The sequence below is a fragment of the Crocodylus siamensis genome, chromosome 1 (assembly GCF_052110815.1).
Source record: "Crocodylus siamensis isolate JL-2025a chromosome 1, ASM5211081v1, whole genome shotgun sequence".
Taxonomy (NCBI): Eukaryota; Metazoa; Chordata; order Crocodylia; family Crocodylidae; genus Crocodylus; species Crocodylus siamensis.
The window spans coordinates 133,015,377-133,039,934 of NC_143395.1; the positions used below are offsets into that span (position 1 = coordinate 133,015,377).

General features: G+C 40.8%; 1 protein-coding gene across 21 annotated transcripts in view; it reads left to right on the forward strand.

Annotated features, from left to right (window-relative positions):
- AFDN (afadin, adherens junction formation factor) overlaps nucleotides 1–24,558 on the forward strand; it is a 200,573-nt gene that overhangs the window by 93,797 nt on the left and 82,218 nt on the right. For all 21 annotated transcript variants that reach the window (XM_090042962.1, XM_090042917.1, XM_090042999.1 and 18 more), the window contains exons 7-11: nucleotides 4,638–4,749; nucleotides 5,128–5,295; nucleotides 16,772–16,866; nucleotides 19,113–19,378; nucleotides 22,214–22,283. In XM_090042962.1, coding sequence (XP_089899088.1) covers nucleotides 4,638–4,749; nucleotides 5,128–5,295; nucleotides 16,772–16,866; nucleotides 19,113–19,378; nucleotides 22,214–22,283 — 711 coding nt within the window. The remainder of the gene's footprint in view (nucleotides 1–4,637; nucleotides 4,750–5,127; nucleotides 5,296–16,771; nucleotides 16,867–19,112; nucleotides 19,379–22,213; nucleotides 22,284–24,558) is intronic.

Consider the following 24,558-nt stretch of genomic DNA (forward strand, 5'->3'; position numbering starts at 1 on the left):
TTGGTTTTTTTTTCTGATGGCTGCTCTTATCTCTTTGATGGCTCCACACCTGAGTATCAACGTCAACCCTGGTAACCTTCACATACATGTCTTTTAAATTATTCTACTTAGTATTAATGTCTGTATTTTGGATTCCTCAATGATTCTGTTTGGTTGTCAGGCTTTTTATCTTTGTTCTTAGAAGATACTATTTCAAGTCACAGTTGGTTCCTTTTAGGTTTGTAGTTATTTATTCTGGATATCCCTTGAATGATTAAACATGTAGCTGAACTACTTGATAGCATTATCTTTGGGTTACACGTTTGCTTGTGGATGTCCTTTTAAGAAAACAAAGTTGTTTTTTACCCCAAAATATGGCAGAAGTAATTGGTTTTAAGCCATCACTATATGCAAGAGGTAAAGATATTTTAGGGGCTTATTTTTTATTATGTCAAGTATTCAGTTCAGAGTTAAATGAGCTTAGTCAGGCTTTTGAATCCAAGACATTCTTCATCAGATGATGATGAGATGGAGTGAACTGCTCTGGGGAAGGGAGGATAGTTCTCACTACTCGGTTCTTGAGACCAGGAAGAGGTAAGTGGCAGCTGCTCTACATGCCTTCCCCAGGCTGTGATGACACTAGTCTCAGAATGGATCAGGAACATTTTCCCTCTGCTCAACTCTTCCTGGTCTGTGGGAGAAGTCAAGCAGCAGGGAAGTGTATGGCCATTCATTCTCCTAGGATAAATTTTCTTGGGAGCTACTTCTACCTGGCTGGAGATGGGTAATTTTCCTCTGGAACAGCTGTTTTGTTCTGGGAGACAGTGTTGAACCCCTATATATGTGTGTTTCTTCCAGGTGCCGTATTCCCTTTTAGGTAGTAGATATAAAATCATCAGTTAACTAACCAGTAGCTATTGATAATTGTATTACTTATCATAAAAATCCATGGTAGGGTTTTTTCATTTCTGGTTTGTCAGTATCAGCCACCTGATCTCTCTCTTAAGTAACGTTTTCTGCTTTGTGATTTTTCAAGTTTTAACTATTTGCGTTTTACTTCTTACAATTTGTGTAAGTAGCTTAAATAGTACTGTGTTTTAAATTAATTAGTTCAGTGGTTCTCCATCGTTTTAGACTTGAGGTACCTTGGAAAATGGCAGCTCTTGGTTTTCACTCATTTTTTGACTACAGAAGAATAATAGAGCAATTCTTTTGCAGAGAACTCAAAAAGACCACAGCAGGCCAGAATATTTGTAATGCTGTCAATGCTTAATTGAAATCTCTGGGTTTATCTTGTGGATCATGTTTGCCCACCTAACGGTGCTAATGTTGTACGGGACCCCTGAAAGGATCTCAAGGCACCCTACGGTGCCATGGCACCCTGGTTGAGAATCACTGGATTAATTAGAATGATCTCATAAATTCAATTGGCTGCCTTTAATAAGGAGTGGTAGGCAAGGAGTTGAGTACCATGTTATAAGCAAAAGTTGGAATGCTGTTACATTCAGTTTTGTGCTTCTTAAAATAAACAGGAAACATGCTAAATTATATTTCTTCAATGAAAAGGGAGTGTATAGGGGACAGATGGGCAGTATGATTACTGCAGAATAATTTACCCTAGATTTTATTCCACTGTAAACTTACTTTTCTCTAAAGGACAGATTCACAGCTACTTCTCTAGGACATATAGTGCCTGACCATAGGTATGTATGGGAGGGATGGATGGATGGTGTTAAGATATGCATTGAGTAAATTACTACCCCAGAATAAATTTGATTAGTAGAGCAGGTACATACGTTCTTCTCAGTTAATTTTCTTAGTAGTAAAGTTACTACACATCTTTCAGGAGCAACTACCTTGGATTTTTTTGTATGGTTAGTGGTAGTGCACTGTAACATGCATCTGTTCCATTCTTGGTACATAGTAAATGTATATGTCTGCATTTGAAAATATGATGTGAGATAATCTGTTTAGACCTAGAGTTAGCCAAGCTTCATTTAAAAAAAAAAAAAAAAAATCTAGCGAGTCAAATCCTCTTCATTTGAAACGTGGAGGGGATTTGGAAGAACTCTGAGGTTAATACTGAATGGGATGTGGAGAGGATATGAAATCTGGAATTATGAGCATCTTGTTAATCCCTGCCCTTTGGTAGAAGGAATTATTTAAGTTAGGCTTTTAGGGGTATTGAGGTAATTTTGCATGGTATTTAAAAGAGATGTGCAGGGCAGTAAGTTAACTTAAGGATGCATCTCATGATCCAGAAATCCTAATAAGGTAAAAGGTATTTAATTAAACCTGAAAATCAGATTAGGATGTTATCTATGAAGAGACTGGTATGGTCTCTGGAAGTCTGACTTTCAGTTGAGTTTTATTATTACAGTGCCCAGTAATGCAGGTGTCAGTTACGTTAATGTTAAGTATGGCTATAATGGTATTGTAGGCAAAGCTGGCCTGTAGCTGTTATCTAATACTTTCCATCATAAGCCCTAGCTTTCCACTTGCTAAAATGTAATTGTTGGGGTTCAAATTTTCCATGTTTGCTTTGTGCCTTAGGATGAATTATTCTGGAAATTTTCAGCCAGCAAAACCAATATACATCCACTTCTGAGGACAAAGATTAGGGAGATTTAGATAAAATGCTTTAATACTGACATAGCTAAGGTTAATAGACATTCAGAGAAGTGTGTGTTATACACTGCTGAGCAGGAACTTGGCCCTTGACAGGGGTATTTTAGTGAGTTGGTGGAATGGGTAGGGTACCTTTTTATTTGTACATTTTCCATGAATATTGCTTAAGTTTGGCCAAGTTTATACACCTGATAATCATAGTTTCCAAATGCTCAGAGCTTAGAGGCTTTCTTCTAAAATCTCAAAACTTTCCATCTTGAATGACTTCAAGATGTGCGGAGCCTGTGCCACCCACCTCAATTTCTGATATCAAGAAAGGACCTAGAAATGTTCCTTTCTCTAGCATAGACGTGTGCTGGACTGAGAATTGGATGGGAACTATGAGTTTGAGGCTCAGCTCTTCTGTTGACTGGTCTTCGTACTTCTGAGCATTTCAGAACCCTGATTTAATATTTATTATCCCACATTCCATAGGAGTTGGGCAGTAATCATTCTTTCTTCCCCATCATTTTATAGGTAGGTCACCTAAAAGGTTGTGCAAAATCACTTCAGACAAAGCTAGGAATAAAGTGCATGTCTAGTGTGGAACCTAAATCACGTCCCGTATGAAATGCATCAGATTTGTGTTTCTCTGTGCTATTTTGAACTACTAGAACATGCCTATCCAGAATCAGGCATTAAATATATGTATCCCAATTCCAAAGTTTCTCTTTTATATAGTAAATTGTTGGGCACACTGCAGGCAAAGTTTTATGTAAGCCACAGTTCTTTAGTGATTGCTTCACATAAGTTAACAATCCAGAGCTCTTGTTAAATGTTCCTTTATCTTACTAGAGAGCCTGGGCTGGTGATCTGGCTGGTGATCCATGTAGGTATTACTTTAGATGCACACTATACAAATCCTGTTTCATGTGATAAGATGTGTTTAAACTGAGAGAACTGCATGCAGAAAGCCAACTGTAAAACAATGTAATGACTATAAATTCAAGATTTCAGGTGTTGGGGGATGCCAGAAGGATGATTACCCATGTTTGGGAGGAATTCTGGTAAGGCTAGATTTAAAGGCCTAATGAGCACAGTTTACATGAGGGAGACTTGTACCTCCAAGCCATCTTTTAATTTGGATTTTGCCTTACAGGCACACAGCAGCACTCTAGACTAGACAATACTTATAGAATATTAGTGTAAAGTGACTTTCCTAATCATGCTCCAGTTCTGCAATCTTGAACCTTTTATTAAGCATGCTCTTGCTCCATTTGTTAAGGATATCTGCTAGCAGCTGGAAATACAGTATTGAAAATCAGTTGCAGTGGCCTCCAGATTTTTATATTACCATTTCAATACATAGTGAGTTTTAAGAGAAAAAGCATGTGGCATGAGTTGATGATTTCTTTGAATAATACTAGAAAACTCTTTTTGTCTTCACTTTGAAGATTTCTGTATTGTACTTTTTGACTGTCAGTAGGCCCACTAGGCTCAATCCTTAAGTCTGCCCTGTGGGGTATAGGGTAGAAATGTGGCATTACAGGCCCTTGTCCCTGCACCCACGTTGCATTCTGGGAGTCAGGGGTCACAGGAGTTCTGGGCCACTCAAGTGTTATACCATTTGTGTATCAGATAGGGATGGAGTTGGATCTTTTGTGTGGGAGGATTCCCCAGCAAGGGAGAATTCCTTAATAGCCTATGTAGCTAGCTTTCCCATATTAAATGCATCAAACTCCATTATATTTTCAGAGTAGCTTTAGAGGAGAGGCAGATTTGATCCAGCACATTGTGTTGTTCAAAACACTAATGGGCCTGTGTATAGGAAGATTATGCTCAGACAATTAACCTTGTTTATGGGACGGAGGGTAATAAGATACTTTAAGTTCTGATTTACCAGTTATAAAGGCAAAATTTTTGATGAATTGGAGGATAAAGTTCTTGTCCAATGTCTGCTGCTTTGATAAGGATACAATGGAAGATCTTTCCTTAAAATATTAATCTCCAATAGTTGCTGTACAGAAACTGAATTTTTTTCCTTACTGTAGGTTATGCTTCCACCTGGTTCTCAACATTCGGATGATAAAGGTGCTAAAGAAATTATCCTTGATGATGATGAGTGCCCTCTTCAGATATTCAGGGAATGGCCTAGTGACAAAGGTACATTAAAACAAAATATAGCCATTTCTCTTGAAGATATTCTAACCCATCAGTGTGCAACTGTGTAGAGCAGAGAGATATTTTTTCTTAAGTCCACATTCAAAACTTTTCAAGAAGTTCTTCGTGGTTTGATTTGCTCATTCTGTGCTGTTTGTTCCATTATACTGTACCAATAAAAAGGTATACAATTCTCCTGAATTCTCTGAAGTTGGCAAAGAATGGAGGTAGCAAGCAGTATAGTTTTACATTGTTTTGTCAGAAACATAAGGAACATAGTACAGTTGGTTTAAATGAGGAACAGTTGACACTACTTGGGATGTTGTGTTTTTGTTTACATTTTGACACTTGAACTTAATGGACGTATAAAATGTGTTCTAGGAATTTTAGTGTTTCAGTTGAAAAGACGTCCTCCTGACTATATCCCAAAGAAATCCAAGAAACAAACTGATGGAAAGCCATTAAAGGGGAAGGAAAGAGTTGATGGGTCTGGCTATGGCTCTTGCCTTCCTCCTGAGAAACTACCATATCTGGTAGAATTAAGCCCAGGTAAGACATTTGACTTATTTATGGCCTGTGGGATTTTGTCTGAATTGTAGATTAGATTTGGTATGCTTTAATTAGATTTTATAGTGTGCAGTAGTTAAAATCCTTAACAATCTTTAAACAAGTATCACATTACTTTGGTAGCAAATATCTATAGGTTTTTATGGACTAGTTATAAAGGTTAACATTGCAGTGTTGCAAAGTGTTCTTCTGTTTTTGTGTTAAGCAACTTCATCAAAAAAATCTGAAGGCAAATCGCATTCAGTAAACTGGCAGTATAAGGGAACATTGAATCCATGGTCTTTAATGGGAAATTGATTCTGATTTTTGTCAAGATAAAAGGAAAGAGAATAATAATTCATAGGGAATCACTGAATATGGGTTTGAAGTCTAAGTTGTGAAATAAGAAATGGTTCCAATGTATCAAAACTTTGAGAAGACAAGAAATTATTGTTAATATTGTCTTTTGGTCTTAGTGCTTATAAACTAGTTGTTCACTTAAAACTTTCTTTGGCTGGTATTTTTGGGTGCCAAACTTGATGCATCACTTTTAGATTCTTAAACACTTCAATCACAATAAAATAGTTACCATCTTACTTGTAAGTGTCTATCAGTATACAACTTTATATAGAAAAGTAGTTGTTGTATGTGGCAGTTATCACCTTGTTTAAGAATACATTGAAAATGTGAATATATTTTTCAACTTTCTCAGATTGGTGAAAGGAACATTTTGAATAGTTCTACTTTTAAATATGACTGCATTTAAAATTAAATTAGTGCTGTAATAGGAATGATCATATTGCTTTGAGGTATACTGCAGTACATTGGTTAATAGTACTGTATACTGTGGAGTAATGCATTTAAAATAAACCTATTAAAAAAGTACATTTTAGCTTGCTCACCATTTTATAATTAAGTTTGTTTTTTCTAATTTAAAAATATATGTTAACTTCCATTGGTTCTCCAAATTTGCAAAACTAAACGTTTTTGGATACAGATTTACTTAATCTTCAAGATGGTCTATAATTTACGATTATTGGCAGGGGGAAAGGAGATGGAGGAGGTGAGCTAGTGCTGTTTAAAAAAAAAAAAAAAAAAGATGTATAACTTTGGTTTTTACAGTGTGTGTTTTTGCACTTTACTTCTTGAGGGCAAAATAGAATTTTTTTTCATATGTTGTGGTCAGTATTAATTATAGGTCTTTTTCTCACCAACCCACCTCTCTGCCCTGTGATGTTTGCGTATCTTGTTTGGGTGATAATGTAATATTTAGGTATGTTGGTCTAGTATTTGGAAGTTGAAGGGATCTTGTGTCTCGGGAAGGCTGAGAGGGTTTTTTATTGAAAGTAATTTTGAATTGATGCAACGTTTTAGCTGCTGTACCTTAAGTGATTGATTGTTGTCTTTTTAAAGCAGTAAAACTTCAGATCATATTAAATGAAATCAGCAGAACACCTGGCATATGCCAGACTTATTTGGTATTGTTTTGGGGAGTCTAAAATTTAGATGTTTGCTTTTGTCTGCATTTTTACAATCTTTACAGGCTTTTTTGACGTTCTTTTTTTTCTTTTTATTCTCCCTTAAGTGTACTATTCATAGAATCTGTTTATTTTAATGTTTAAAAGCTCTGTGCATCTGGGTATTGGAATAAGACATCTGATAATTGGAAAAACAGAAAAAAAATTAAAATGAGACAGGTGGCAACTCTGTGTACAGTTAACTTCAGCCTTTGCACATTGCTTTGGAGACTGACTTATTCTTTGTGCTTTCTTCTAACAGCTTGTCAGCTTCTAAAATAATAGTTTAATCCATTCACTAGCATCAATGTCTTTTGTATATCACAAAGCTTTTTAAATTGAAAGAATGAAATGCACTGCATCCTTTTGAGTAAGTTTTGTGCGGCTACAGTTTCACCCTTTCCTGTCTTTTCTTTTCCTGCCCTCTTCCGCATGTTCTGCATGGTATCTGTCCTGCTGGTGCTGCCTTCACCTGGGTCCTCTGCATGTGTTTCTAACCCCAGGGAGAAGGAATCACTTTGCCTACTACAACTATCACACTTATGAAGGTAATGCTATATTTAATGCTATTCTTTCTCACTAGTCACTAAAAATGGTACTGGAATAAACCTTTGTTTGCCAACAAGTAAGCTTCACTATCTTTATTTTAAAGTGGGCCCCTTTATCACAAAAAGCAGATATATCCCTTTTCCAAGCTGATTCATTTAACTAGTCTGTTTACTGGGGGAGAAGCATCAGACAAGTTTTATAAATAATTAATTGTTTGCTTAGCAGCCAAAACGCAAAACCTTGCAGTAAGACTCGCAGCTAAATTTTGAAGTGTCATTAGTGGTGGTCTAAGTGGAGCTCTAATGGAAAGCAAAACACTTCATGATCAATACAGTTGAGGAATATATGGGGAATGATTTTTTGCCCCCTTCTTAACAGAAAAGGGCTTTTTTACCTCAGCTCTCTCCTCAGCACCTCAGTTTTTGGAGAGGGGAATAAAGCTATTGAGAATTGTTCTTGCTTAGAGTTGATGTTTAGACACTTTCCTGCAGTCTATAATGTCCACACAGTGGAGTCCTGTTGGTATTCTTCAGTACTTCTCAAGAGCTGTCTAGTTAACTCACTGCTCTGCAAGATGCATTTACCGGGAACAGGTGAATTACCCAAGTGGGATACAGAGTAATTGCATGGGAAAGTTTTTTTCCTTCAGTCATGTTTCCAGTATTTCTGGTTCTGATACTGATGTACCCCACCCTAAAATCATTAAAGTCCTTTGATTCTGTTTAATTAAACATAAATTCACATATACGTCCTGTTTTGCTAAACAGGAAAAGAATATCCTTACTGCTTTTTAAGAATTACTATGGGTAGAAAGTCTACCAAAATACCATTTCCCAGTTAATTTGCCGGCTACTTTCTTTGTCTGCTTTAGAGGCTGCCTTTATGACAGTATACTTTTTATTAACATTTCTCTCACATGCTGCTCTAATATCATCACTTAATGAAATAATTATCCCCCCTCCAGACATTTGGCATCTAGATTGAATGTTTGTATGAACAAAGACTCATTTCACAAGGAATATCATCCAATAGAGATTCAACGTTGTGGAATCTGGAAACCTTGATTCTTTAGTCCATCATCCTGAAGGAAATTCTCATCATTAAATTTAGTGTCACCACTTCAACATTGTTTTTGTTCTTTAAAAATAGTTCTGAAAATATAACTGTTTTACCAATTACTGTTGTTAGGCTTTCAGGCTGCAAAAGGCTTTTTCTTTCTATTTCTCACCGTACTTGAGTCTGCTTTGATCACTGTATATGAAATGGGATTCTGCATAAGTTCATGTTTCCAGTGGAAGTTACTTCCCCATATACACTTGTCACAGGGCTTTTTAGATTGACTAGATTCATCTTCAACAGTGCCCATTTTCAAAAACCTTCTTATTGCTATGAATGCTCTCATTCTCCTTTTCTGCTATATAACCGCCTTAGTCTTACAACTCTTTCATTTATAAGAGTAACTGATTTTTCCCAGTTGGACCCAAAATATACCATCCTATATTTTCAACAGCAGCAGCTTGACATAAAGTCCCATTTTTTAAGAAGAGCCCAAAGTGCAATTTAAGAAGGGAAATTGGGTAGAGAGCAGAGTTGCTGCTGAAAATGCAGAAAGTCTGGTATACATGGGAAAACAACATTACACCTTTCCAAACCCAGACCATGGAATTCCTTCTTTACCATGCAGACTGGATGCCATTTTATGGATTTCCCTGGCAAAGTCAACACTAGATTGGGCACAAGAAACCCAGACAACAACAATACCTATCAAAATTCTGCTGTTACTTCATTTAATTCACGTGTTGTAGTGCTGAGGACAGTTGTTAGAATCACATAACTTATTGTTCTGCACTGCTGCCTGCACCCAGGCCCCCTTTACCAGGAGGAGCTAGATGCTATGAATGTGTTTGATGTGGAGAGAATTGTCGATCACACTTGCTCAGAAATCATGAGTGGTGTGAACATTATAATTTTTAAAAAATGGCTTTTTTGGGGTTTTCTGAGCTATTATTAACATTATCAATATTTTTCTGCAACCCAGAACATTAGAAACTTAACTAAAAATGAAGGCTGGGACTAAATGAGAGGGCTTCAAGAAAAGTAACATATTTTGAGAACTGGCAGCAGTGGGGGAGGGCAGAGCCAAAACCGTCATCAAGTAGAAGGGGGCTCAGGGGAACTGGAAGGAGGATGTAGCCATCCCCCTGACAAACTGACTTGTTCCCCAGCTGACGTTGCATCCCTTTGATTTTGAAATAGCACCAGGCATTGCAACCTTTTGTTCATATGTAACAAGCAGAGGCCTACCTGTGCAAAGCGGCTAGTATTTGCTTTGGATTTGGCCAATTTCAAGGGACAGTGATTTGATTCGGTGATTTGAATTGCTGTCTTGAATCAATTTGGCCAGGTCTGATTTGGAGATTTGGCTGCTGCTGAAGCTCCAAATCAAATGGGCTCCATCCCCTGCCTGCTCTCCCAGTGCCCCCCACAGCTACCCCACCTGGCTCTGGGGGCTTGGCTCTATTTATTTATTTTTTTTCATTTATTTTTTAAAGCCCCGTGCACTCGAGCTCCTGCCAGGTGGGTGGGTGATCCCTGCTGTCCGTCCCCCCCCCCCCCCCCCATTACCCTGTGCTGCATGGGGGGGCTGTACCATGAGCCTCCAGAAGCCCTGACTGCTGCTGCAGCATCTGGTGAGTGCAGGGCTTTTTTTTGCTTTTTTTGCTTTTTTAAAGAACTGGGAGCTGGGGCCAGGCGGGGCAGCCATGGGCAAGGCTGGGAGAGTGATTGGGGGATGCTCGGGAGGGCTGGGGGAGCAGGCAGAGGATGGGGCCTGGCAGGGGTCCCCCCATGGTCTACGTCCCCCGCCCCCTACTTACCAGCACAGAGCCTGGGTCCAGCTCCCTGCGGTGGCAAGTGGGGACTGCCCGAATCTCCAAAGCTCTCCGAATCTTTTTTGAATCGACTTGGAGAGCTTCAGATCGATTTGGACCTATTTTTTTTTTTTTGGTCTCCCGATTCCATTCAGAGTTGGAGATTCAGGTGCTGAATCAAGCCAAATCTCTTCTGAATTGAGTCAGCACCTGAAGCTTCACACTGCCCTGTTAGCTGGCATCTTTCAGAGACACTACCCATGGAATCTGCCTTTAGTGCAAACATTTGTACAATTAGCACCTTCTTTGCAAACTGCACATGTTGCTTGACTTGCAGTGGCGAAGGGAGAGAACTATATCCACAGGCAGTTTTTAATACCTTGGGATACTTTGGATCTTTTAGCCTTTTCTCTTAGTCGTTTATCCTACTTTTGAATCCTCCTAGTACTAAAAATCTTTCTGCATGTGGAGCTTGTGCAGGAAGTCTGTGGAAGGTTTCTCTATGTAAAGATCTGGTTATTAATTTTAATTTAAGTGGGTATACATCTCGTTCTGATGCCTTCCGTTCAAATGGGTGGCTTTTTTCTTGTTTGCTTAAATGTGTTCATCAACTGCAGCTCAAGTGAAATCTCATTTAAACAGACACAAGTATCCAGCATGGCTTCATGCATTAACAAAATCAGTTTAATTTAACGTTTTTAGTTAAACTGGTGCAGCTGTATATGGAGACAAGTCCTTATGTAGCTGCAGTACTTCTTTTTTCTTCTCAAGGATTTGTTTGACAGTGCTAAATGGGACATATACTTCAGTTGCAGTCTTTTCTCAAATGTATAAATTCTGTGTATAATATTTTTGAAGTAATATGATTTAAGTGACAGTAAGTCTTTTTTCCTGAGCAGGTTCTCTTAAATTTTGGGGGTTTTTTTATGATTTTTTTTAAAGTATGAAACTTTAAATACAACTGTGCAAGGCAAATTTAGAATGAAGTTCTGTCTTTCATTTGTCTGTAGAAAAAGGTAAATGATAGAAAAATAAATTGAGTTAATGTAGTTTCACGTTGGCAGCATAGCATTTGCTGTTTAAATGGCAAAGAATCTGTTATGTCTGTTTGTTTTTTTACTGTATAGCGTATTTTTTATTTATAACATCTGCTAGTTGGTAAAATAGGAAGATCTGCATAAATTACCATTCGCTGAATTGTCTTGCATGACAAGGGCAGGGTTTTTTTTTTTCTTTGTAAATCTCAAACGATATGAATTTTCCAGGTGCTTTGGGCACTGGGTATAAATGTTTGTTTAAATCTTTGAAGAAATTCGTAATGCTAAAGAAGTTCACAGGAGAACGTATCTTAACATTTTATGCATCTGAAATAGCCTTAAGTTATAAAAGCTTAACTGCAGCTTAACCCCTGCATAGTGATGGTTAAAAGGTCTTTGCCATATAAATAATGAAGTAAACCTATGAGATAAGATGGAAGTATCTCTTTCAAAGTTAGTACTTGTGGCAGTTATTCATGTCCTATTTAGCTGCATCTACACTGAGCAAAAAATGGTTGTGTTTTCACATCTTTCTCCAATGCAGAAAAGGGAATTTGCATATTCATGCAAGTAAAAAATTTTATACTACACCATCATGTGTTTGTATGCATACAAAATAAAATATAAACCATAATGCATTTCGTTCTGTCATGTCTCTCTTGGCAGTTTCCAGGCAATGTGCCAAATAATGCACATTTTAAGTTTGATACCTTATGTTCTCCTAGGGCTAGCTTCTTTTGACTTCAGGCTTTTTGCATCAGAGACTGTATCTTGTATATGAGCAGGATCTAACACATTGTAGTAAGCAATAATTAATGCAATACAGATGCGGACTAGCTGTTTTGGAGCTACTCAAGATTTTGGAATTTAAGTGCTAGGAAGATGGATTAATGGGGAGAGAGTAGATTAAATGGCAGAAACAGTGTAATAAATTATCATGTCTTCACTTTTATCAGTAGCTGTTTTCTCCATTTTTTTCATGTGGATGGATAATGGATTTTAACAGCTCTCTAAGGTATTATAAACAAATACCTGAACTTTTTGTTGCTTTTAAAGTTTATTGTGCAGTTATACTTCAGTACATTGTTTGCTTTTTACCCCTTTAAAATGAGCACTCTGTTGCTTCAGAAGCTACTATATTTACCAAAGCAGGTATATTAAATTTAGATGATATTCACTGACTTGAGGCATACATCCTTAAGCTACAGTTTATTTGTTGCCTCTTGTACATCCCATATCTAAGAGACACTAAAGGGCTGAATGAATGCTTTCAGTTTTTTGGCACATAATTTAGTTTCTCTACTATGTTCACCTTCACATTTTTTGTTCTGTTTTCCTTGTCTGCATTGTCAGTTACCCCTTGTCTTGTCTTCCCCATGTTGGGTCAGTGCGTACTTTTCGTCAGTTGCTCTGCTGTCTCTCTGCTGGTGGTAAGCTGCAAATCATTAAAATGCTATTCAGCAAAGCCCTGGTGTATAGTACTTGAGATGAAATTTTGTAAACTTTGGTGACAGCATCTATAGCAGTATAGTGGGAACAAAGTAGCTGCAATGAGGGAAGCAACACAAGATGGAAAACCTGCAAACAAATGCCCTTATGGACATGGGCTCCCATAATTATGTCTTTGTTGGTCCTCTTGCATGGAAGGATCCGCAGAGCAAGATCAAGGTTAAGAATATTTCACCTTTAAAAAAAGAGCCAAATCAGAAGGGATAGGATGATAAACAAGAATCTGGGTTTTCTGTTTGCCACAGCAAAACACAGGTTTTCTCTTTTTTTAAAGAGAAAAATATGGGAAACAGTGGGTTTCCCTTTGCAGGCTGGCAGGGTTCCAGTCTGCAAGGGGCTGGGGGAAGCAGAAAGAGGACAGTCAGGCAGGGGGCACCATGTACAGGTACACATGCACGTGGCTACCAGGCAGCCTGCAGAGCAGCTTCCCAGAGGTAAGTCTGGGGAGGGGTGGGGGGAAGGGATTGAGGTCCTCACAGTGAGGAAGGAGGGAGTTGGGTAGGGCTGCTGCCCAGCTGAGGCAATGCGTGGGGCTTGGGGCCCAAGACCAGACTGTGCAGTCACAGGGCCCAGGCAGAGAGTGGAATAACACTGCGGGCAGCTTGTTTAGGGGGTGGCAGGGAAAACGGTCTCTTCATAGTTGCACGTGCTCCTAGTGGGGGGGAAATGTGCCCCCCTCCCCCAAGACGTGCATGGGGCAGGATCCAGACTTGCTGTTGTGAGCTTGGGGCTCCCCCCACCCCAGTGCCCTCCCCCCAGGGGCCTCTGCAGCCCAGTGGGCAAGACCGAACAGGATGAGGAAGCTCAGTGTCACTGCCATGAGCCCTGCACCGCCATGGTGAGGCACCTCCAGCCCACCTGGCAGCAGTGTGGAGTGGTGAGGTGTAGCTGTGCTCCCTGCTGCTTCTGGGAGGGCAGGGGGCACCTCGCCATGGTGGTGTGGGACTTGTGGTGGTGGCACTAAACTTCCTCACCTGGTCCTGCTCTGCCCTGCCACGCTGGGCCGTGGAAGTCCCAGGGAGAGGGCGGCAGGGCAGGGAATCCTTAGTCTGCAGCAGGTAGCTTGCATCTGCCTCTCTCCTCCCCCACCCATGCACTCAGTTCAGCCAGTGGGGGAGGGGAGCTGGGTTTCACTCCGCCACAGTAGCTGCTGCTTCTCCCAGGCAGCAGCTGGGGCTCAGGTGCAGCTGTAGGGGGCAGGAGGCTGTGGGCCTGGGTCCCTGGCCCTGTAGTCCTGGCAGTTGGGGGCTGCCTCCGACAGGCCTGGGGCAACCAACATGGGTTCATCAGTGGCAGGTCTTGTCAGACCAACCTGGTGGCCTTTTACGATCAGGTCACCAAGTCATTAGACGCAGGGGTTGCTGTGGATGTAGTCTTTTTGGACTTCCGGAAGGCTTTCGACACTGTCTCTCACCCTGTCCTCATCAAAAAGCTGGGAGACTGTGGTGTCGATGCCCACACGGTCAAATGGGTCGCCAACTGGTTGGAGGGCCGCACCCAGAGGGTGGTAGTGGATGGGTTCTTCTCGACCTGGAAGGACGTGGGCAGTGGGGTTCCGCAGGGCTCGGTCCTCGGGCCCGCACTGTTCAACATCTTCATCAGTGACTTGGATGAGGGGGTAGAAAGCACCCTGTTCAAGTTTGCTGATGACACTAAGATGTGGGGGGATGTGGGTGCACTGGAAGGGTGCAATAGGCTACAAGCTGACCTTGACAGGTTGCAACGGTGGGCGGATGAGAATAGGATGGGGTTTAACACTGATAAGTGCAAGGTGTTGCACATGGGGAGGAAGAACCGGCACCACACTTACAGGTTGGGGAACTCCCCTCTTGCCAGCACGGAGACGGAAAAGGATCTTGGAGTCGTCATTGACTCCACGATGAACATGGGCCGGCAGTGTGGGGAGGCAGTCAAGAAGGCCAACCGTACCCTGTCGTGCATCCACAGATGCATCTCGAGCAGGTCCAGGGAGGTGATCCTCCCCCTCTATGCGGCACTGGTCAGGCCGCAGCTGGAGTACTGCGTCCAGTTCTGGGCGCCACACTTCAAGAGGGACGTGGACAATATGGAAAGAGTTCAGAGGAGGGCCACTCGTATGATCAGGGGTCAGCAGGGCAGGCCTTATGAGGAGAGGCTACGGGACCTGAACCTGTTTAGCCTCCACAAGAGAAGGTTAAGGGGGGACCTTGTGGCCTGCTACAAACTGGTCAGGGGGGATCAGCAGGTATTGGGGGAGTCCCTGTTCCCCCGTGCGCTGCCAGGAGTGACCAGGAATAATGGTCACAAACTGGCGGAGGGTAAGTTTAGATTAGATATTAGGAGACGCTACTTCACAGTCAGGGCGGCTAGGGCCTGGAACCGGCTTCCAGGGGAAGTGGTGCAGGCTCCTAGCCTGGGGATTTTTAAAAGGAAGTTAGATGAGCACCTTGCCGGGGTCATCTGACCCCGGTGCTCTTTCCTGCTAAGGCAGGGGGTCGGACTAGATGATCTACCTAGGTCCCTTCCGACTCTAGCTACTATGAAACTATGAGGGGCAGGGCTGGGAAGCTGTGGGTGGGGGGGAGTAAGGGGCACCAGCAGGGGGGTCTCTGGGTAGAGAGAGAGGGGCAGTGGCATGGGCAGGACACTGGCATATCAAGGCCACTCAGTGCCACAAAGCAGTATAAGGGACAGCTGCAGCTGGGCCTGTGTCCTGGTGAGTGAAGGTGATGGGGAACTCTGATTTTTTCCATGATAAACCCAAAATCAAACACCAAAATGTATAGGTGTTTAGAATTTGTTTTATTACCGTGATTGGGGCAGTGGTCGGCTTCCAAATTGCTGTAAATTTGTAAATGTATTAATAAAATGTGTTCAACTGATACCTATATAGAGAGGGGGAAGGGGCATTTCATTTTAAACATAGAAAAAACCGGGTTGGAGGGGTGGGGGGGTTCATCAAACAATTTGTGATTTTTATCATGGAAAACCAGGATTCCTGATGATAAATGAAATGAGTGATCCAGGAAAGCTAGTTTAGGAACTTATCTCCAGCACCAGCTCCATGACAGTCAGCAGCAGCGGTGGCCACAGACCAGCCCTATCGTGCCCAGTCAAGAAGTAGTTAGGGGTAGCACCTTCAGGCAGGGTTGAGGCTGTGGAACCCAGCTGGGAGCCAGAGGATAAGGAAAGCAGAGGGGTGGAAGCAGGCAGGTGGTGGGGGAGTGCAAGCTGTGGGGGTGAGGTCCATGGCCTTCCTCGCATCCCCTCCTATTGTGTGCTCATTTTCTGCTGCATGAGTCACCCCAGCATGGGGCAGGTGGCAGCTCTGCTGTGATCTTGAACTTGGGATTAAAGCAAAACCTCTGCTTGCCCTAGGCTAGTACTCAAATCTAACATGAGGCTCTTTTTTCCCCCCCTGCGTTGTTTGGTGGTAGAAAAATGTTGTCTTAAATTTAAGTAAATATGGTACTACTAACATTTTTGGAGACTTTCAACATCTGGTAAAGGGGGGAGGTTGAGGAGGAAAGGGACACGGCTGTTCAGTTGCTAACTATTTTGACACATTGATGGGAGCATGTGTTTCATTAGAGATACCCTCATGGAGACTAGACTGATCTCTATTTGACCACTTCATAGGTGTCAACCCTACAGACATTTTAATTCACACTCATGTTTTTCTGGGTTAGTATATGATATTTGCTTCTAAGCTACTAATTAGACACACATGAATATACCTGAGTCCATGCACAAATCTGAGAAAAAGAACTCCTTTCTTCACTTCAAAAAATGATTTTCCATGATGATTTACCTTCCACAGGGTCTCATTCACATAACCGTTAGCAGCTTTTCATTGCTTCTCAAGAAAGTTAAGGAAGTAAAAAAAATCAGGTTAACTTTTAGTTAACCTTCTTAACTCTGAATGTATAATGGTTTGAATTACCTATTATGAATATCACACCATCAAATAGTGAAGCTGTGATAGTTACAAATGAAGTGCTTTCCACTTGCTCCACAGATGGTTCTGACTCCAGAGATAAGCCAAAGCTTTATCGTCTACAATTAAGTGTTACTGAAGTTGGAACAGAAAAATTTGATGACAGTTCTATCCAGGTAAGGAGAAAGTCTCAAGTGAAAGAACTGATCAATTTCAGCCAGTCATGTGTGAGACCTGTGGGAATTTGCCTAGTACTCTAGTGATCTTAACCATTGAATTATTCAACTTTAGCCTGTTTCAGACTTTCACATTATTAAGTGTTAATACAAAGTGTATTAAAAATCCGCTTGTTACCCCACTTGCTGCTTCTTGACCAATCTGATTTACCCTTTGAAACTAGAGGGCTGATAAGTCTAAATGTAGACATCAGTATGACTTCCTTTCAGTCATAGTGTTTTAGTTTGTTTCCTATTTTGCCTCAAAATAATTGAAGGCCTGGCTTTTTTAAGTCAAAAATCCAGTCAAGAACAATTTAATTACAACCTTTGGTATCAGAGCTTGGTATTCTTTAAAGGCTGTAGGTTGTAGCTGTGTTGGTCTAAGGACATAGACAAGGTTATATTGGGTAAATCTGAAATCTTTTTATTCGACCAACTCAGATAGGTGGAAAAATTCTTCTTTGCAAGCTTTTGGGTACAGGTACCCCTTTTCAGGCTGAGAAAGCATCTGCAGATGGTCTGTGCTCTTTCTAGATGGAGCCAGAGGCCAGTCTGTATGCACGAAAACCAGTCAGTTAAACTGTAAATTGAAGTGGTCAGTAGGTGCCTTTATCCAAAGAATTGTGGTATTCTTTAATGCAGTTGTCTTCATGGCACCTTTATGAGGTAATATGCTGTTGTTCCCAATTTCACGTGGGGAACTGAGGCTTAGAATCTTGCCCCAAGTCAACGTGGAACCTGTGGCATAAGGGCAGACTATCTTGAATTATCTTTCTTCACTAATTTGACTTGTTTGCAGGTTTGAGCTTTTTCTGTAATGAATAAAGTGATACTTTGGCAACATCTAAAGAAAAACATTTTGGCCACCATAATAAGGTGCAAAATGTGTTTAAAATAAAAATATTTCCTAAAACATGCTGCAGAAATCACATTTACTTTCATTAGGGAGGGTGTGTGGCAGGGCAGCTTTGGTGCCTGACACTTTAAGGGCCAGAGCAGGCAGCAGAGCAGCCTGCGGGTGACTGCACTGCCAATCAGGAGAGTTGCATGGCCAGTAGGAGGCCACCTGATTGGAAGAAGGGTGTAGCTGCTAGGGAATAAGAGCAGGCCCTGAGCAGTAGAGCCAGGAGTTGCTGCAAGTAGCCGGGGGTGGTGGGGAGAACCGCACCCAGCTGGAGCTGCTGCTTCCAGAACACTTGGAGGTAGAGGGCAGGAACTGTGGGGATGGAGGAGGCTCCTGGTCCTGGGGAATGACCTAAAATTACACCCTGCTCAGGAGGATGGTGGGGTGGGGCTGCTTGTGGCAAGGCAGGGCAGCTTCCAGGAACTGCCACACCTGCGGCTCCCTAGTGAAGGCTGAGTATGGGGTGCCAGAAAGCCTCAGTCCGTGCTGCCTTGCTGGTACCCCATGGAGAGGGAAGGCTAGAGGAGCGCACCCTGACAAAACACAGGGGCCTAGGTCCATTGAGTGGAGCCTGGGGAAGGGTCCAGACACCAGAGGCCTGAGTGGCCATAGGCTGTGATTGGAGTTCAGGCATGTCTACAGACACCTGAGGCCTGTGGTGCATAAGGCCCTGTAGCCCCAGTGAGAGGGTGGAGTATTGGCCCCATTGAGGGTGCAAGATAGTGGTCCCCAGTGAGGGGATGGAGTAGTGACCGGCGGCTGTCTAGTGTAGGGCCATATGGGCTAACTGGAGTAGCTGAAGTTGAGGTCCTAGTGAGGGGGCAGGAGGCCCAGGTACATTTGAGGCCAAGTTGGGTCAGAGGCAGAGTTCAGCCCAATTAAGGGGCCAGGGGAGTAACACAAGAATTGGATGCCATCTGTGAGGAATGGACCATGGTAAGGGGAAGATTCGGAGCCATGTATAATGCCGTAGGCATCAGGGCATAAAATGGGCAGCCTCCCGCATAGTTGCATCTGGTATCATTACATCAAGGTGTGGCAGATGGGGCAGGAAAGGATACCCTAGACAGGTGTGCAGGACAGTGATGAGACCCAGCCCTGAGATGGCCCCCTATCACACTATGCTAAAGTGAAGTTTTAAATTATTGATCAAATGTAATAATGTCTGTTTCTGTTAAATTCAGACACAAGAATAAAACCATAGTGCTATAACTTAGGGTGAAGTGTGGTTCATGGGGTTTTGTTTTCTGCAGCAGATTAGTTATGTCATTTTTGAACTATTAAATATTTCTACTTACAGTTGTTTGGTCCAGGAATTCAGCCACACCATTGTGACCTCACCAATATGGATGGAGTTGTTACTGTTACCCCAAGAAGCATTGATGCTGAGACTTATGTGGAAGGTCAGCGTATTTCGGAGACCACTATGCTGCAGAGTGGCATGAAAGTTCAGTTTGGGTCTTCTCATGTATTTAAATTTGTGGATCCCAGTCAGGATCATATTATTCCTAAAAGGCCTTTGGATGCTGCTGGTCTCATGGTCAAAGGTCCAAGACACAAAACTGGGTAAGTGTAGTGATTTTATTTTGGAGGGGGGGGATGACTGAGTCTTGAAAAACAGACTCAGATACCCTGTGTTTCTTTGCATATGGGTTTATTGGGTGAGCAAGTATTTTTTGGGCTTAAGTGTTTAAGTTAAATTTATAATGCTGATTAATACTGTAGCTCCACCTTGTGCTGTCTTTAGGACTTGCATTATTTCATTATTTAATAGACAAGTATATTCTCCTGTGGCTCAGATATACTAAAAAAGAGGAATTTTAATGCACTGCAAGGCAGTCTTATCAATTTCACAAATAGTATTATGTATTAACTAAAATTAACGAGTCTCATTTATATAAGGTTAGTTTTCTTATTCTGTTATAATATGCTTAAATATTAAAATCCAGAGTTTCATTTGAAAGATTTAATTAAAATGGGGAAAAATAGGACAAAAGTACTCTAGTTGTTTGGCATATACACACCTCTGTACAGGGTGTGTAATAGAAATACTGAAACATTTGGATTCTCTTTTAGAAATTTAAATGCCAGTGAAACTCCATTTGACAAAGAATAGGGTCCTAACCTGCCATTTTACTGTTGTGTCCTTGCTTTCCAATTACATTACATTACAGTTACTCTATCTTGTGTCTGGTAATCCAGATCTTCCTTACCTATTGATTCTTTGCATGACCAGATATCATGTGTAGAGCATAATATAGATAAATAAGTGACTATTACATGGTGTTAGATCTTCCAATGGTTATGACTAAGGACCTACCAAATCCAAGCAATACCTGTGAAATCCACGGGAGGGGAAAATAAAACTTATAGAAAATAAAATGCTTCTCCCCAGAAGGAGCTAGCAGTACTTAGCATGCTGTGGCAACCCGGTTGGAAGGGCTGTGAGCAATATGGCTGCCTTCCCTGCCCCTCACTGCTGATTAGCTGCTAGTGCTGCCTTTCATGCAGCCCTGCCCCTCTCCAGTCGGCAGTGAGGGGTGGGACTATGACAGACAGCCCTTACCAATCAACAGAGGGGTGGGGCCACATGACAGGCAGTCCCTGCTGCCCATCAGTGGTGAGGGTCAGAACCACTGGGGCCCTTTGGCCAGTCAGAGGTGTGGGAGGGGAGGGGTTCTGCCTGCAAAATCGCTACTGTGAAATTGGGGTGCAACCATTGCAAATTAGATGGGTCCATAGTTATGACACTACTCAAGGCCCACATGAGTTTGACCAAGACTGTGCAGCTTGGAAAATATAGAGTATTGGCTGTTCTGTCCAATCTTATGGGACCAGGGGAAAAATTTAGGGTATGATGACCTGGGTAGAAATGTAGTCACTGAAACTCTTTATGTAAGAAATGACCCATGGTGAAATGGTTTATAGGAAAATTGTTGAGCACAGAAAATGAGAGATGATGTAAACAAATGGATAATTCTTTTAGATGTATATTTTTTTCTATCATCACCTTTTTCTGGATTTTTGTTAAAAATTCAGGCTACCCCTTAAAACATTTAAAACCTGAATTTAAGAAGTTGGAGAATATTATGGAAGGTTGTTTTCTGTTATGTTCTTTTATGAATTAAGTTTTAATTCTTCTCAGCCGTTGATCTAGAGGCAACTGATAAACAAGACTTTTGTCCTTTCTGTGCTTTTTTTTAAAACCAAAATCAGTTGTGGTGAACTTGGCTCTTGATGTAACACAAACACCTTGTATTTAATTTTTCCAAGATCACAAAGTGTAGAGTATGTGCATCTGTTAGCTAATAGAATCATGCTTGTTAAATAACAGGCTCGTATATGTAAAGCAGCAAGGTCCAGAGACAGCTAGGCCTACAAGTAGGTGTTTGTTTCTGCTGGTCGAAGATCAGTGCATTTCAGAGGCTACTATGCTGCTCACTGGGAGAAAGGGAGCATTCAGGTGTTCAGCCTGCAGTCAGTCCCTCTCTCCTGCTTTTCTGCACCTTTTAAGAGACTGGGGTGATCCCGGTCTGGGAAAGGGATGGGGACCAGTCACTGTTTCATTCCTCCTAGTCCCTGGGGGGAATGGAGCAGTGGGAAAGACTCTATGCACCTTTCCCAGACCAGGATCAGCCTTCCTTTTTGCTCCTGGTCTTGAAGTGCAGCGGAGGGACCAGCAAGGCAAAGCCCCCCCCAGTCCATTCCCCAAACCTGGCAGTTCTTGGTATGGGGAAGAGGTAAGGAGCAGCAGTGTCTGCTGCTTCTCCTCCTCTCCTGAACTGGTTTGGGAGGAAGGGGAGTAGTGAGACAAAGCCCCACAGCCTGCTCCCCTGCCCCAGGTTCCCCAGTCTGAGAAGCAGACAGGAAGCTTCAGGGCCTGTCTAGGCCCCTCCTGGACCTGTGAAAGTATTGGTGTACAACAGCAGTTCTTTGGGACTGTCACCTCTCTTGCAATATCTCTATTAATACTACAATCTGAACTGGATAAAATTGTTTTGAAGATTATTTGCTTTGGCAAATGTTTTGCTGCACCAGCTGACTTAAATGATATGGTGAAAGGACATTTCTTACTGAAGACTGGACCAAAACCTTACACTAAAACTTCTGCAATAAATACAGAATTTTGCAAAAGATTTTCACTTTACTTTTTAATTACCCATTTTGATCCTTTGATATATTTAAAAGAAGATGGTCTGTATCAATATTATATTGCTTCATGTATAAAAAAAAAAATGCTATGAACATAGCAATTGAAATGCAGATTTTTAGGAAAAAGGGGTTTAACAGAGAAACTTTAGTTGTAGTGAGTTTGTGTTGCAATCAGTGTTTGTTTACACTGGATACTGGTAATTGACCTCTTCTGAAATGTTATTAGACATTTTCTTGTCTTAATTCTAGAGTTGTTCAGGAAACAACCTTTGATCTGGAGGGAGATGTTCACAGTGGAACAGCATTACCAGCAAGCAAGGTATCAAACTGGGAAACTATGGAATAAATTGAGTCAAGTTTGATTCATAATTTTGTTAGGTCAAAAATGAGAACCGTATGATTAGTATTTTAAACCTTTAAGCAGTCTATTTCCAAAAAAGAGCAGCTGTTTTTCAGATTTTTCCCCAGCTACAAAATGTGTATGTATGTGTGCTGAGTGTTTTGTTACATGTTTTGCTTTGCTATATAGTATTGTTTATATTATTATTTTCTTATTAATATTCCATTATATATTATTGCTATCTATCTACCTACAAACTATATAATGGAGTGAGGTAAGTCAGTGTAAACGGTATATATGTCCATGCATGTATAAGCAATAACATAATGAAGAGACACGTATGTACATATGTATATACACACATTGCATACAATAATGTATCATGCATACATTCATTCTATAAGTGGGATGAAAATTATTTTTAGGAAACAGCTGTACTTTCTGGAAACGGTTGAACTGCTTAGAGGTTTAGACTATTAGCACAAGTTTTAGAAGAAATGGATTAATTGGCAAAGGGCATATTTTGCTGTTTAGGGGACATGATAAAGAATAATTCCATATTTAGCCCAAGGAGATTGCTATCAGATATTTAATGTGTAGATCTTTATGTGAAACTTGAATGACTGGCCAATTTTTAAAACTCTAAATGGGCTTTTAAGCTTTAACGGCAACAGACTTAAAGAGAACGGTTGTGCACAACTACTCATTAAACAAACATGCTGTCTTTTGTAAACATAGTTATTAACATTTTATGAGATGGTAAGCTTTTTGTTCTGATGCATTTCTGTGATGCCGTTCTGTTAATAGACTGCATTAGGAGTTAAATTTTCCTGAAGCCAGGAAGTAGAATAAAATGATACAACTGTTAATGCTTTTCTCGCTGATATTATTACATGCTTGAGAGAAAATGTGAGATGAGCGGAGTAATTTCAGCAATCTGAAAAGTAATAATTCTCTTGAAAATGCATCTCCTTTCATGTTTTATTACTATTATCAATTTTAGAATCTAAGAAAAGCTAGTGTCATTGGTTCAGCAGCAGTGACATGTATAAAACTCTAATAGTGTTAAATATTTCAAGTCTGTTAGTAATTTTTGTCTGTGACATATGACCATGTTATCACAAAAAATCTATTGTCTCTTTCCTACCTCCTCTTCTGTAACCGTTTCAGTGGTAACACTTGTATGTGTCTTGCATGGATGCTTTTCTCTTACAATGTGAGGAGTGAAATGAATTGAGATGCACCAAATACTGACTTAAGCTAAAGCAATACTGTAAAATCACTGAGGCATGAAAGCACTGCAGTTAGTACATTAAGTGTGTTCTAAATATTTTTAGAATATTAGAGGTACTCACAGCAATCTTCATATTTTGAGTGAGGAAAATTTGAGCATATTTTAATTTGAAGGAGTTAGTCTGTGTGAGGTATGTTTTTTAACAATAAATTTGACTAGCTGAGCTCCAGTTTTCCCATCTGTATATTGGGGATAATGATGCTAACCTTTTATAAAGTGCTTTGAGATCTGTTTCTGAAGTGTTATTACTTAATATTGAAATCCTTAATCCAGAGCAAGTCTTTCACCCCTAAGTGTTATTTGTGAAAATGCCTGTTTAAAAAGAAAAATACCAATATAATATTAAAGGTATTTTTGTAGTACAGTGAGAAGTACTCTTGGGCTCCTACAGGGATAAATAGACTGATGATATTTTTCAGTATATACAGTGAGGGTTATACAGTGATTGTACTCAGCACAGTACAGTACAGTACTTGGCTTTTTATTTAGTGATATAAGAATATGAAATAAGTTGAGAGAGAATAAATTGTAAAGTCTTCTGCAAGATGCCCTTGATGCAAACTAAAGAGGTCTGGCAAAAAGGAAGAAATACTTGTGCCACTTTCTGCTGTTGCTGATCTATAGTGAAGACTAATATTTCCCCTCTGCCAGCCCCTTTTAAAAAGGAAAATAGGTTATTAGTATGGGAGACTGGTTATTGAACAGTTAGTGAAAAAACAATGCAAGCCAAAAGTATAATAAACACTGACCAGTTGAAGGGAAGTTTCCTTAATCAGGTTGTTTAAAACTTGGTTTTAACTTTGCATTGCTTATTTAACTTCTGTACTAACATTTGTAGAAAGGCAGTCTTACGGTTAGCTTTTCTTTTAATATGCATTAAAGATGTTTTAAGCAAGGGACTGTGGAATCTCTCTGTATTAGGACATTTATGTTTACTGTTGTTGGCTTTAAAATTCCTGA